The following is a 14,004-nucleotide window of genomic DNA, read 5'->3' as shown; positions in this document are numbered from 1 at the left end:
TTGCAATTAAATCCAGAAGGTGGCGACTTTGAGATATCTGGAGGCTCTGTCAATTACTACGAACAAATTATATACTTAATTTGATACCCCATATAGTTATATACAATTCCGGAAACAATATGCAGTTTTTCAGCCACGGAGAATATTTAATTAATAGAACCAGCGTATGCTACATGATTTAATATGGACAAGCTGAGCAGTGCGGCAGCGCTATTCACCGTGAGAGTCAACGTATATTACAAAATCATCTTCAAGTTCGCAGCATACTGTATCCACAGTCACTCTTGAAGCTATCAAACAACTTTCGGCACCGCAGGCACCGCAGTTGTCAGCGCTTTCTTTGTCACCTCATCCAAGTCCTCCTTCGGCAATCCAATGGCATCATTAGCCAACCCTCTCGTGGATTCAAAATCACCCCCTGCATCCTTCGAGAAGGACACTGCATACAAAGCCTTAGCAAATCCCGAATTAACCCCGTTCTGCATCTCAGCCAACCCATCCTGGTACCTCTTCTGACAAGATTCATAAGAGATAGTCCAGTCAGCATCAGTCGTCCCAGTGACACGATGGATACTATCAAGTATATCCCGCTGGGTACACGTGAAACTACCGACGTAGAAGAATTTATTTTTCCACTCTGCCACCTTCCTCTCCGGCAGACTTAGAAGAGCCGCGACAGCGCGACCACATTGAGACTCGCTGGATGAGGTAATCCGGTTCTTGCCGTCGTCGAAAAATGTCGCTGATTTCTTCTCCAGATCGAAACCGAAGAACGACTCACCTAATAACAGACTCCAGTTATACCAGAAGCCGCAGTTCATGGCGATGTACGCTGTATTCCCTTGTCTTTCGACTTCCTTACATCGCTCGAGGGCAGCCGCGCCGTACATTACATCCTCGCTGACGGACTTGTTTTGCAGATCGGTCGAGTAGACGTTTGGCATGATATATGGTATTTCTGCGTCAGAGGCGGCCTTGACAATCTTGCTGTGCAAGTCTGCAGGACTGGTCACAGACAAGGTGATGATCAGGAACTGTTGTCCCTTGAGTGCGTTCACGAGACATTCTTGGTCATCATAGTTCACTTCAACGCGCCGGACTCCTTCAGGAATGGAACTGGTGCTCCCTGCGCGTGTGATCGCGGTGACGGTGTGTTTTCCCGTTTTGAGAAGCTCTCGAGTGAAGTGTGAGCCAATATGCCCCGCAGCCTGTGTTCATTCTTGTCAGTCAGGGTAAGACAGGGGGCAGGGTTACTTACGCCGACAATGGCCACTTTTTCAATATAGGTTTCTTGAGCCATAGCTAATGCAATAGAAATATAATAAATTCTAAGTCCAGTTTTCTATATGCTTTAAGCAGAATAGGCCGGAAGAACGTATAGGATTTATATGGGCCGGGGCGGAGTTAACGGAGTTTACAGCGGACGATGCATTCGGCCTCGGACTTACATCCTGCAGTTCCTGGAGTATGCTGGGGCTGGATCAACCTTGTAGAATATACTGAGGTGTTATCTGGTAATCTGTGTTCTGCCTATGCATATTTTGCTGGAAACTATACAGACCGTTTGATACAAAAGATACCTAGTCTAAGACGCACGACTCGATAATGAACCAGAGAGACAAGACCTACGATGATGTCGCTATAATTATTCTAAATAGCTAGTACGAGCATTTCTTATGGAGGAAGCTTCGTAGATAATATCCAAATAGAATGCTGTGTACATACTCCAGTGTTTGGTACACTAGAGCATATTTCTTGTTATTCGGTAATTCTGAGCCGAACAACAAAAACAAAAGATAGAGAGCAGAAAGAAATGGACAGGACTACAAAAAGAAAGTAGACTATAGTCAATTTGAAGAATTGGCCCAGTAAATGAGGCTCAATTTAACCCACCTACGTACGAAATCATATCCTAGGGCTACTTCCAAAGGGTTCTACAAGACCCCTATATTAACTGAATCCACGTGCCTATATTTTAGCCCTAGGTCGACCTTTATTTATGCATACATTTATTTATGGACTACTAACGTATATATTAACTACTATCTATCTACTTACTCATTAGTGTATTCATTAAACCACGAGACAGCCTGGAAAATGCCTACTCCTTGGCATAGTATTTCTGACGACCCTGCGACACGTCCCGGCGTCCCTCAAAACATGTTCAGCATATGAAAATGCATCGATCCGGTAGGGAATCTCCATTTTATAAAGGATCCCCTCGCTCTCGTGACGTTTTGCAGTGGTGAAAACAAAATTTTCAAACTCGTTAAAAGTCGCAGAGCTATACGAGAAAGAAAGCTGCAGCAGCAATACTCAGGGCCCCTTCCACCCCCCTCGGCTCATTTGGTTCCACCATCATGGAATGAGCAAAGAAGCCAACACTTAGCTCCCTGGTTTAAGAGAGCAATATACATATTTCCCGCTGAAGCAGTAGCCGACACCACCAATGCGCTAGCAGCTGTAAGAACAGCAGATGATAGACTCTGTATGCTGTGGTAGGTGATTCTATAGCCAATCCATGATGTTGCAGAGACCCGGCATGACAACAAAATAACCATGGGCAGCGAATTCATCCGCTACCAGCTGGGCATTGATAAACCGATGACAAATGACATCGGTCACCATGAGAAGTACATCCTTGGTCTATCGGTTCGGTGATAGGCAAAATAAGTCGAGACTGGATATGGTTGTCATGGTGGCTATGGGTATATCAAAGGAAGTCTCACTAGTTCAATATCTTTAATCTCTCCTTTAGCTTTGCCTTCGTGGATGGATCCCGGCTCAGCACTGCGATAGCGTGTTCGAGATCATTCCAAGCGCGAATATACGAGTGGCAAAATAGTATCTGGGGCTATTGTGATGCTCTGTCCGTACTGACGGAGTTAGGCCGGGGGTAGATTAAACCCGGTAATATGCAAGCCCGTAAAATTTAGAATTCGCCAATAAGAGCGTAGCATCCTGATAATAGAACGACAAGGCTTTGGCACCAAGACTACTTTGATGAGCTGATCTCATCTGCAACCTTTTCGGGAGATGATGAACTCCAAAGCCAGTGTGCTCACTAGAGTCAAAGTGTGTCTTGTCCGGAGAATATAGAAGTGAGGTTTTCCGATTGTGATGTCTTATGGATGAAAGTCACGTCGAGCATGCGGCAACGAGAGTAAGGAGAACCACAAGACTGAGCCCTACATACTTCCCCTGGCGGACTAAATGTGAGCATCACCAGATCAACCGAATTTTCAATCATCTCAAAATTTTCTACTTCTGATGCATATACCAACCGTGGCATCAATGTGTAGTTGGAACATCTCGACAAGTGTATAACAGACTACCACACTGCTAGCTGTCAATACAATCCAGGATTCATAGATCCGTATCATTCAACTGCGGATAAAAAATGCCGAGTTCTCTAAGTTGCGGGTGATGCCTAGATTAATCCATTGTGTTTCGGACCGTTAGTATGTGTGGATGAAATCTTATTCTCCTGGCAAGACTTCCACATGGGTCTCAACGGTCAACTCTGTTTATTTTTCGCCACAAGTCCAGTTGAACCAGAATACCTCGCCATGAAAAAAAGAGTGGAAATCCACCGAAGATAGCTCTCCTCCAGACATGAGACATCATGTTTAGCAGACAGATATTAGCATCGGAAGGCCAGGGTTGAATTTGGAGAAACAGCATCCATCTTGTCGGAGGTAGGCTAGCAGTATATATTCCGGTGGAATGCACCCATCGCAGCAGCTGGTCTTTTCCTTTGTCAAACCTATACTGTTCTAAGACAGGTTACAATCACTATATCTCATTCTGACTACTATCATCCCACACCACGTCAGAGCCCATCGAGTTCGGCCCTTTTGGTAATCCTGAAGGTTGAGATCAATCGCACGACAGTGCCTAGAAGAAGAATAAGCCAGTGCGGCACATTGACGCATGGTATGGCTTGGGCGAGGGCGTCGCCAATAAATTTACTGTTCTGAAAGAACTTCCGCTTCACTAGGTTCGAGGTTATCAAACTAACCTGGGATCCCAATCCGCCAAGACAATGCACACAAGATATAGCTTTGGCAAGAACGAGAAGACTCTCCCGATGCAGGTATATTCCGTGGAACCCAAGGATCATGAGCGCGTGGATTCCGTTCGATTTCATGGGGCCAACTACTTTGCAGCGGGAGGTACCGATGGTTGGTGTAACGGTATCAATCTGAAATGAGATGGACAGCTTCTGCGTTTTGTTGGAAGGGCAAATGGAGATATCGATAGCCTTGACCTGGTCTATCATGCATAGTGGTAAGCATGAGAACGTGGCTCATTGGTCAAGTCGTTGACCGGCTGCAGATTGACGTTGTTGTCTACCACGTGTTGAGATGTACAGTATGGGTTGATTTCATCCACGTAAGAGCGTGTGGGCCATCCAGATCAAAAGTGCTGTTTTCGTGATTGTTGTAAATTGGTATTGTTTTCCTGTTATTAAAGTACTGTGTATAAAAATATGACGAGTTTCTTCAATATTTGGAGCCTGCATATGGAGGGATATGTCTAGACTTGATCTTCACCCCTGCTAGTCCACAAGCTGCTTTGCCCACCGGCAGATAAATAGGAGCCCAGAACAGGCTGACATCCTGTTGTAAAAGAAACCCCGTGAGAGCCAGACGGCTGAACATTCAAAAGACTGTGGTATTAGGATATAGAGTAGGTACATTTGCCCGCCGTATTATAATAGAAGCATACATACTCTCTGTCAATTTAGTCAGATTACTATTAACACCTTTCTTAGGAATTTGAGAAGAGCTGAGTCTCTAGTCCTGTGCAATTTATGGATGATTTACATTCCAGACGGATTTAGATCGGCCAGGAAAGGAATACCACCGAATACCGCCTAAAACACTCTAATGCGCAGCTTGACGCCTACAAAGTCAGTGATCGCTTTTAGGGGCAGCATAGAGCCACCAGTTATATTGAACACGATCATAGCTTCCTCAAAGGCTTTACAGAATTTTCGTATATCTTTGAATTTCTGAGGTCTTTACAATCAGTTTTTCCATTATGGTCTTTGACTTGATGCGACCTGGATTCTACACCGTAAGTGACTGACACGAAAAGTAACATAATAAGGCAATGAAATAATCGCTGGTTCAGATCAAACCCGGATGGGCCGAGTTGGATTACTATGCCATAATCAATCACGCCCATCCTGCACTGATGTCGTGATCGCCTTCACTATTTGTCAGCACCACTCGGTGTCTATATATCAACCCTGGATTTCATCAGGGACCTTGTATCGACCAATGTCATGCCAACAAGCTCTAACTATTTAATTTCCACTGCTTCATCACATCAAATATAACATGCCTGAGCACAAGTCTCTCCATCTAACTGCGTTCATGCGGCCCGTCAGCTTGCATACCGGTGCCTGGCGCTATCCCGGGGCATACCCGGACGCTAATTTCAATCTAGAGCATCTCAAGTCCTTTATCCGCAAGCTGGAGGATGCCAAATTCGATGCATTCTTCATGGCTGATCATCTGGCTGTGCTGAATATGCCGGTTGATGCCCTGCGGCGTAGCCACACAGTAACCTCGTTCGAGCCATTCACGCTCCTCTCTGCCTTGTCGGTAGTGACCGAAAAGATTGGGCTCGCAGCGACTGCATCCACCACGTACGACGAACCATACCATGTGGCCCGTCGCTTTGCGTCGTTAGACCATCTCAGTAACGGTCGGGCCGCCTGGAATATTGTCACCACCGGCAACCCCGAGTCATCAAAGAACTTCGGCCGCGATGAACATCGAGAGCACGGGGAACGTTACAAACGTGCCCGTGAGTTCTACAAGGTGGTCACGGGGCTGTGGGATAGTTTCGCAGACGATGCTTTTATCCGGGATCAACAGAGCGGCCTCTACTTCGACCCGGACAAGTTGCACGTGTTGGACCACCAGGGGGACGAGCTGAGGGTTCGGGGTCCACTCAATATCGCCCGACCTGTGCAGGGTTGGCCGGTTATTATCCAGGCCGGACAATCTGAGCCCGGGCGACAGTTGGCAGCCGAAACGGCTGAGGCAGTGTTCTGCTCGCCTCGCGACCTGAAAGCTGGCCAGGCGTTGTATGCCGACATCAAGGGGCGGGCGAAGGCGGCCGGGCGCGATCCACAGCACGTGAAAATCCTGCCCGCGGCCTTCGTTGTGATCGGCGACACTGTCGAGGATGCTCAGGCCAAACGGTTGCGTGTTGACAGCATGGTCCATTACGACAGCACGGTGGCCTCGTTGTCGGTCGCCTTGGGAACCGATGTGTCCGGGTTCGATCCCGACGGGCCCCTACCGACAGACCTGCCCGAGACAAATGCTAGCAAAACCAGCCGCGAGGCTGTTGTGCAGCTGGCTCGAGAGGAGGGACTGACCGTGCGCCAGTTGGCGCAGCGATACGGTGGCTATTCTGGACTGGCTTTTGTCGGTACCCCGGAGACCATCGCCGACGAATGGGAGACATGGCTTGCGACCGAGGCAGCTGATGGATTCACCATCACGTTCCCCTTCTTGCCTCAGGGGCTCGACGATGTGACCCAGAGGCTGGTTCCGGAGCTACAGCGTCGGGGGATTTTCCGTCGCGACTATGAGGGCACAACATTGCGCGAACATCTGGGACTTCCCCGCCCTGAGAATCGGTTTTTTGTGTAGGACCTAAGTAGAAGATAAAAAATATCCTGCAAGATGGATGTCCTTGTTTTTGCCGATCGTATAAACGTACGTATTGACCTATGAGAGTCGTGACTTCTCTGGAACAGTATATGGCAGTTGAAATGTAATCTTTCGCAAATAAACTGTTGCTTAGGCCGATAAGAGTTTCCATGCAGACTGTACAGACTGTATGGATCCCAAGCAAGACATGGTGTTCTTGCCTTGCCAATCACTTTAGGGAAAGAAATCCGCCCGGTGGAAAAGTGTACCGCCAACGACGCACAGGGGCCCTCAGAACTAGCTCGACATCGCCTGTTGGTGGCTAGACGAGGGTCGGGATCGAGTAGGCGTTATGTTTCTAGTTTGATGGGATGGTCCGGTGGCTGGTTGGGTGTCAAATTCGGTCGTTCACTCCGGTGCCGGGGTGTCACCTTGCTATCAACCGACTGGAGATAAATTCTGCGGAGGATGTCCTTCTGGCACATGGACGAGCGTACTGCGGTGGTGTACGACAGAGGAGAGCGCGTCGCTTCCACGGTCGCGGAGGATTCCCATGAACCATGGCTTGAAGGCGTGAGGCCATATTCTAGCCTGAACACGTAGCAAGGGATTAGGGGAAATGCTCCCATGCAGTGAACCGAGTCTTGGCATTGTATTGACCACTACCTGGGAGGGACTCAGTCGTATCTACGGAGTAAATAACAAAAAATTCTTGTTTAAATGGATACATGACAGTACTCATCTTGTTTATTGTTTATTAAATAAAAATACTCGAGTATCGGTTCGTGATAACGTTCAGGATTTAGCTTGGTACCAGACAACGGAATATATATATTGTCAAGTCATATCCATAAACAAGAAGATTTAATAGAGACCTAAAATTTCATAAACTTGTGAATTATAAGTATCAGCACCCCATACTACTCTGTATAGTGGCCGTAACAGCCTTGTCTCCTAACTCCACTGAATCGACTATTTCTCATATGTTGTTGGCTCCAAAAATTAAACCAAAAATAAAATAAAATAGCCAGACAATTGTTATACCGTGGTTCTAGAATCCACATGCCTGCCTGCCATTTCCTTGCTTAACCGACTTACCCGGATTCATAATATCGGCTTGTTTGGTAGCATTCCGAGATCGTCATCAGGGCCGTGGTGGTCTGGATTTCAGGCATTGGACTATCACTTGCCTCAAATAAAGGACTGAGCTACGGAGTACGGCAAGCCATTAGGACAAAAGTTTAAAAACTAATTTTTTAGCCGAAGTCCCTTTACCGCTTTCTGTACCGCTTTAACTAATAGTAATAAAGTAGCGGTGAAGATAAAAGAAAATAATAACATCTAACTAAGAGTAATTATTTCTTTATATTAATTACAAGATGCCTCGTCCTTCTATTGAATTAGAGCCTTATAAAGCTGAGATTACTAGTCTATATAAGAATAAGAAGTCTTATAAAGATATTGCGAAATACCTTGAAGCTTAATATAGAATTAATGTTCAAGCGAGTACAATCTATGGCTGTTTAAAGACTTGGGGAGTTAATAAAAAGCATTGTACATTAAGGTCTAAAACAGTTTTTATTCACAGATAAAGATTCTCTTTTTTTTAAGTAGGTCTTAAAGAAAAGGAACTTCTCCGTGTACTAAATCTTAAAGGGTAGGATATAAAGCCTCGGACACTTAAATATATCTATTATTACCTTGGGCTTTACCGTCGTACGAAGAATCCTATGATTTTACAGCAACAGGTTAAGAATGTTATAGAAGAACTGCAAAAACAGATTAAAAAAGGCCAAATTAAAGGCTATGGAAAAGAATTAGCTTTATTATTATATACAAAGCCAAGGGTTTATAGTTACTTGGTAAGCTCTTCGTACGAATATTAGATTCCAAAAATTAATTTTTTTTTTTTTTCTTAGGGATCGCCTCTTTTTTTAATCTATCGTACGCTTAATCCTGCGTCGGTTTAAAGATATTTATATAATTTGCAGCAGCATAGAGAAGCATATATTGTTCCAGGGCCTAATTATATATAGTTAATTAATGGCTACCTGAAACTTGCCCCTTATAAAATTAAGATCTATGCTGCTATTAATGCATATTTAAGATATATTATCTGGGTCTACGTCGGCATTAGTTCTTGTACGGCTGTTAGTATTCTACGGTAGTTTTAGATATTATACAGGTTACTAAAAAATACCTTGATTTGTACAGTCTGATCGTGGAAATAAGACACCTCTTCTTGCTGAAGCTTAACATAAGCTTTAACAACCAACAAACCCAGACATCTCTATTAGAGATTGCTATATATACGGTACAAGCACAGCGAATTAAAGATTAAGGCCTGGTGGCTATAGTTAAGTAGGGGCTTACTTTGGCACTGGAAGGTAAAATGTTATTCCCTATTTCTTTGTACAAGGAGCTAACTTTAATAGGACTTTTTTATATCTCTTCAAGAAGAAGGGCTTTTTTCTTAAGATAATCTGCCTTCTTAGATTGCTCTTTTTACTATTTATATGCCTATCCTTCGAACAGAAATTTTTTCCTTCGTACAAACATGGAATAATTATTCTATTCGGAAATAAAAGCTTCGTCCGCATTTAGTTCATGGCAAGCCATATATGAACTATTATTTCCCTGTAGATAGTATACAGGATTTTGGTATTTCGTATTTAATAAAGACCTTTTACAGACTCTACAGAGTGAGGTTTAAGCCTGGGGTAAGTTTTTTTAATTAATTATATATAAAATATACTAATAAATTTATAGATTCTAATAAATACCTCCCTCAAGAAACATATAATTGGGTATATAAGCAAACTTTCTGAGCTTGGCTTTAGTCTAAATAACCCTTCTAAGTACTTAGATAGTAATTAGTTTTCACCTTATTATACAATGTTTATTGATTTGTGTTAACGTATAAGGATTTATATTAAAAGTGGGCTTTAACCAATACTCAGCTTATTTACAAAGCCAACGGGTGGTTTTAATTGGCAGCCTAAGCAGGAGATTTAAGAAATTACAGTGGAGGTCTCCCAGGGTGATCCTGTTCTCCCTATTGGGGGACAGCAGCTTGCACCTTGGGTACACAGCCTACCAGGCCAGGCAGTTTTGGCCTGTCTAGGTCAAGATGTCCGGTTCGTACGGGGGTGTATCTCTGGACATTAGATCCTATCCTATTGTCCTTTATATATAAATACCCTCCTAATCCAATCTCGCGGTCGTACGGTAGGCGTGCCGTGTTTGGCCTGTAGGCTGGCACAGCCAGGCTATCGTCCGTTCCCAGAGTGTCGCCGGGTTCCAGGCCACTTTGGTGGAGCTTGTGCCAATTGTAAATGGCGTGACCATACTAGTCGCTGCTCCGTACGATCAGGAGGAGAGGACAATCCAGGAGATAATAAACCAGAGGCACCCTTAGATAATACTGGTAGCCCTGCAGACACTCCTGGGGATCGTACGCTACCGGCGCCAGGTTCTTCTCCAGAGAATGCTATTGTTATTGTTTAAGTGTGTTCTTCCCTTTTGGCGTACGGCGTTGGTTGGCGTTTGGTGTATGGTGTTTGGCATTTTTGTGCTTTTGTGTTTTTACCTGGGCAATGGCTTGCACCTCTTTGTGGTGCTCAGGACTAGTAGCCTTTATAGGTGAAGCTAAGCAAGCCTGAATAGATATATACTGTATTCTATTCTCCTAGTGGAATATTAAAATCTGTTTAAATATAAATCAAAGCATGTTATTCTGTATTCTGCCGGCAAAAACTCAGTCACCGGATAGAAAAATTAGTTTTTAAACTTTTGTCCTAATGGCTTGCCGTAACGGAGTGGCTCGCACTGACAGGGCCAAGATCCAGGGGAAGTTCATCATTGCCTGACTAGTGGGTGGGGATCCATGTTGCGACGATCCTTAACTAGCGCCTAACCACCTGTCGAGGTTTCTGTCATGATACAAATAGAGAATTTATGGCGACTAATGTATCGATAGAAATAGAAGTATAGCGTATGACTAGATATAATCATATGACAAGTACATGCTGGAATAAGTATTGGTCATGTTGAGTACGGTAAGTGCGTTGTGGGCAGCATGTATATCAAGATTTTGTTTAATTCCATATCTAGTTATCGACTAGAAGATCATCACCATCCGACAAGACACTATTGACAACACACGTAAGTCTCTCAGCACCGTGCGCAAGAAAGGAGAGACTCTCCTGTCGCTCCCAGGCCCAGATCAGAGATAAATATCTCGCCCGTATACCCAGAACATCTTGCTCAACCAGCGTCATTCATTGATCTCTCTCATTACGTTCTTGTACTCTCTCGTTACATTCTTGTACTCTACAACCCTGTCACTCTTTTAATCAAAACAATGAAGATTTCGCTCCTTACTACCCTCACCCTCATTGGTGCCGCCCTCTCCGTCCCGGTCGCGGATGGCACGAAGACGGTACGAGACGTTGAATATAGTCCCTGAGCATGGCTAATCACAGTCTAGATCGCTACCGGCCAGCCCTGCACAAAAGATGGCAAGATGGGCATTTGCGAGAAAGGTGGTTTCTGCTTGGTAGTTCTTCCTCTCCTACTCCTAGCCCACATTCACTAATAGAAAAACAGCAAGAGAAGAACAAGCCCCAGGGTATTTGCAAGCCTGTGAACTAGGTGACCATAATTGGTTGGCCGAGGATGAATAGGGGAGTTGTTATTGTACCATATTACTCTGTATATCGATCTTAGATGGGAATTAATAAGAACTTGTAATTCCTGTCGAGATATCAGGCTTCATAGATGCCTTAGCGGCAGTGTGTAAAGGAAGGAAGCAGTCAAGAATAAAAGCTGCGCCGAAGTGCGATCAAGTTAATCAATTGGATGCTGTACTTTACCAACTGGGAAATAAGCCCGAAGAGATATAATGGCGATGCATTGACTGATGCTCGAAGGTCAGCCTATTCGAGCTGAGAAATATAATTTAGTAGTACCGACTCGCTAGGATAGCATACATCTTGAAGCTATCGCTTGTATACCTTTCCCCCACGAATATTTTTCCACAGGTTATCGTCTTCCCATGGGCCTACCGGCATCTTTAATGCACGAAGAAACACTTTTGTTTCCACATGCTTGGAAGTGGGTCGATAACATCTTTGAATAACGGCATTAGATTGGACGACTCCATTGCGCATCCAATGGGCCAGTGTACAGTGATTGTAAGGGAAGAAAGATCCGCACTTTTCAAAAACATAAGGTCGGCTGGCTGAGAGGTGCTCCTCACACCAAGAAAACTCTCAGCGTGGTTGAATGCAATTGAAGAGACCTCGACACCATCACTATGGTTCAGAGGAAAGGGGGTAGAAGAACATTATAACAGCTACACGCACGTAGCCTACTAAGGACCGTATTTGATAGTATCTATACGGAGTACTGCCTCAAATACTATCTAATGAGCGCTCTCATGAATGCCCAAACTTTTATGGCGACACCTCCTGAGCTCGGCGTCACAAATGAAATCTGTCAACCAAAGTGTGCCAATATTACTCATTATTCAGCATCAGCTCTGTCCAACTTTTTCCTTTGTTTTTTCACATTTTTATTCTCTTCTCCAGAAAAATTCAGATAGTTAGAGACTTGAGAGACCTTATACTTTTCAATGCAGATCCACATTATCATATGATCGGTGATACTAGCCTATACGCGTATTCAGCTGGCTGACAGAATCATTCGGTGCATAAGTCACGCCCAACGCAGTGTTTGGCGGTGCCACGGCCGTGGAGAGTGCCGCCGATCTGGCGAGCGCAATCCACCGCGCCGTCACTGCGATCCGAATAAGAAGCCGTCCGACGTGGAGATCAGGGACACCCTGCAGGTGCACGAGAACTCCCGGAGAGACCGTGAGAAGGAGATCTACCGCGTGAGCTGGATGTTGACGCGGTTTCAAGCTTATCACGGGTGGTTGAGCTACATCGCCCAAGATGGGTGTTGCCACATATTGGGTTAGATTTCGTGGCGAAAAAATGTTGCGCAGACGTGTAGTGAAGCTCCGAAGCTGGAGTATGTCTTTGTCGATAATGATAGGGGCAGTTTGGGGTGGAAGAATAGCAAACCGGCAGCCAAGCGCAGCGAAACCCTTACTGTCTTGAGGTCGTACGGCGGACGGATATGGCCAAATGATCAAAACTAAATTTCTAATTATATTGCCGGCAGAATCTACCACCACACCTAGGTGAGAAACTTTGGCATATCAGGTGGCTTGCTTGGTTTCACCTTCCGGTTACTAGTCCTAAGCACCGCATAGAGGTGCAAGCCATGCTTAGGTGCCGTACACAGGGCCCGTACGGCTGGGACATGCTGGTGATGGTGCTGGTGCATAGAAACATGTACAAAAAAATCACTTACTTTAAAGAATAATCGGGTTCTCAACCCCCTCTCCCTCCTCCGGGTCCAAGTTAATTAGATTCCCGGCACCCCTTCATCCGGATCCAAGTTGATTGGAGATTTAAGCAGTCCCCCCTGGTTAACCCCCATTTGGCGCAGGTGCTAGGAGACTATGTCTAATATCTTGCCACAGCCCATCACATACAGAGCACTAACTGGCTTTGTTAGGCCATTTACAGTTGGCGCATGCTCCACCGAAGGCGCCTGGTACATGGCAATATTCAGGAAATGGGTATCCACCCTGTACGGTGCGGCAACGTGTACAAGGCTTAGCCAATATTATTCCACGTAACTGAATAAGCAGGGCATTGATGTAGGAAGGCCGGTGTTGCTTTATTTGCCGTGCTATTATACTGCCGCGTATAAAAGCCACGGGTGCACTATTATATGCCAGCAACTGCCTTCCTTCACTAGTATGTACGAACGGTGCCAGCATTTATCCTCCCACAGGGAGGACAGGATTCTGGCCAGGGGTGTAGCTGCCAGAAGCTGGGTAAAATGCCCATCTAGCTGCTCCTCCACAGGAGCTGGAGATGGATCTAGATCGATTACAGGAGGGAGAGAAGCGTGGAGACAGCGGAGACGGTTCTGATTACTTGTACGCAGAGAAAATGTTAGCATGTCCTCTATAAAGCTATGCAAACTTGCCTGATCCTCCTGTACGCCATAATGGTGGTGGTGGTGGTGGTGGTGGTTGAAGATAAAGAGGGAGAAAAACAAGAAGAGGAGATAAAAACTGTTTACTAGTAAATAAATAAAAATATAGTATACAACTAAGCAACCTCTTTTATTTTACTTTATATATATAAAGATTAACCAACTGAATAAATTAACTGGCTAACTAATTAAATCTCCAAATTAAAGACCGTACAGCAAAGGACCGTGCTCCCTTATACGATCCTTGTCC

General features: G+C 45.0%; 4 protein-coding genes across 4 annotated transcripts; 2 read left to right on the top strand and 2 right to left on the bottom strand.

Moving 5' to 3' along the window:
* Positions 1 to 293: 293 nt before the first annotated feature.
* Positions 294 to 1,300, bottom strand: ATNIH1004_010600 (aromatic alcohol reductase; the record flags this gene model as incomplete). Its single annotated transcript, XM_033575168.1, has 2 exons — positions 294 to 1,208; positions 1,259 to 1,300. 2 exons carry the CDS (start codon positions 1,298 to 1,300, stop codon positions 294 to 296), a joined length of 957 nt encoding a protein of 318 aa, XP_033423186.1.
* Positions 1,301 to 5,348: 4,048 nt separating this feature from the next.
* On the top strand, positions 5,349 to 6,677 carry ATNIH1004_010599 (LLM class flavin-dependent oxidoreductase; the record flags this gene model as incomplete). The annotated part of the gene is made up of 1 exon (XM_033575167.1): positions 5,349 to 6,677. The coding sequence occupies one exon, from the start codon at positions 5,349 to 5,351 to the stop codon at positions 6,675 to 6,677; it is 1,329 nt and encodes a 442-aa protein (XP_033423185.1).
* A 4,363-nt stretch (positions 6,678 to 11,040) lies between these two features.
* Positions 11,041 to 11,362, top strand: ATNIH1004_010598 (uncharacterized protein; the record flags this gene model as incomplete). Its single annotated transcript, XM_033575166.1, has 3 exons — positions 11,041 to 11,118; positions 11,167 to 11,224; positions 11,286 to 11,362. 3 exons carry the CDS (start codon positions 11,041 to 11,043, stop codon positions 11,360 to 11,362), a joined length of 213 nt encoding a protein of 70 aa, XP_033423184.1.
* Positions 11,363 to 12,345: 983 nt separating this feature from the next.
* ATNIH1004_010597 (uncharacterized protein) lies at positions 12,346 to 13,765 on the bottom strand (the record flags this gene model as incomplete). Its single annotated transcript, XM_033575165.1, has 3 exons — positions 12,346 to 12,839; positions 13,523 to 13,692; positions 13,761 to 13,765. The coding sequence occupies 3 exons, from the start codon at positions 13,763 to 13,765 to the stop codon at positions 12,346 to 12,348; spliced, it is 669 nt and encodes a 222-aa protein (XP_033423183.1).
* Between the last annotated feature and the right edge of the window lie 239 nt (positions 13,766 to 14,004).

This window comes from Aspergillus tanneri (assembly GCF_003426965.1).
Source record: "Aspergillus tanneri strain NIH1004 chromosome Unknown AapTan_5_pilon_pilon_pilon, whole genome shotgun sequence".
Lineage (NCBI taxonomy): Eukaryota > Fungi > Ascomycota > Eurotiomycetes > Eurotiales > Aspergillaceae > Aspergillus > Aspergillus tanneri.
Note: the sequence above shows the minus strand (reverse complement) of the source record. Positions and strands in the feature narration are given on the sequence as shown.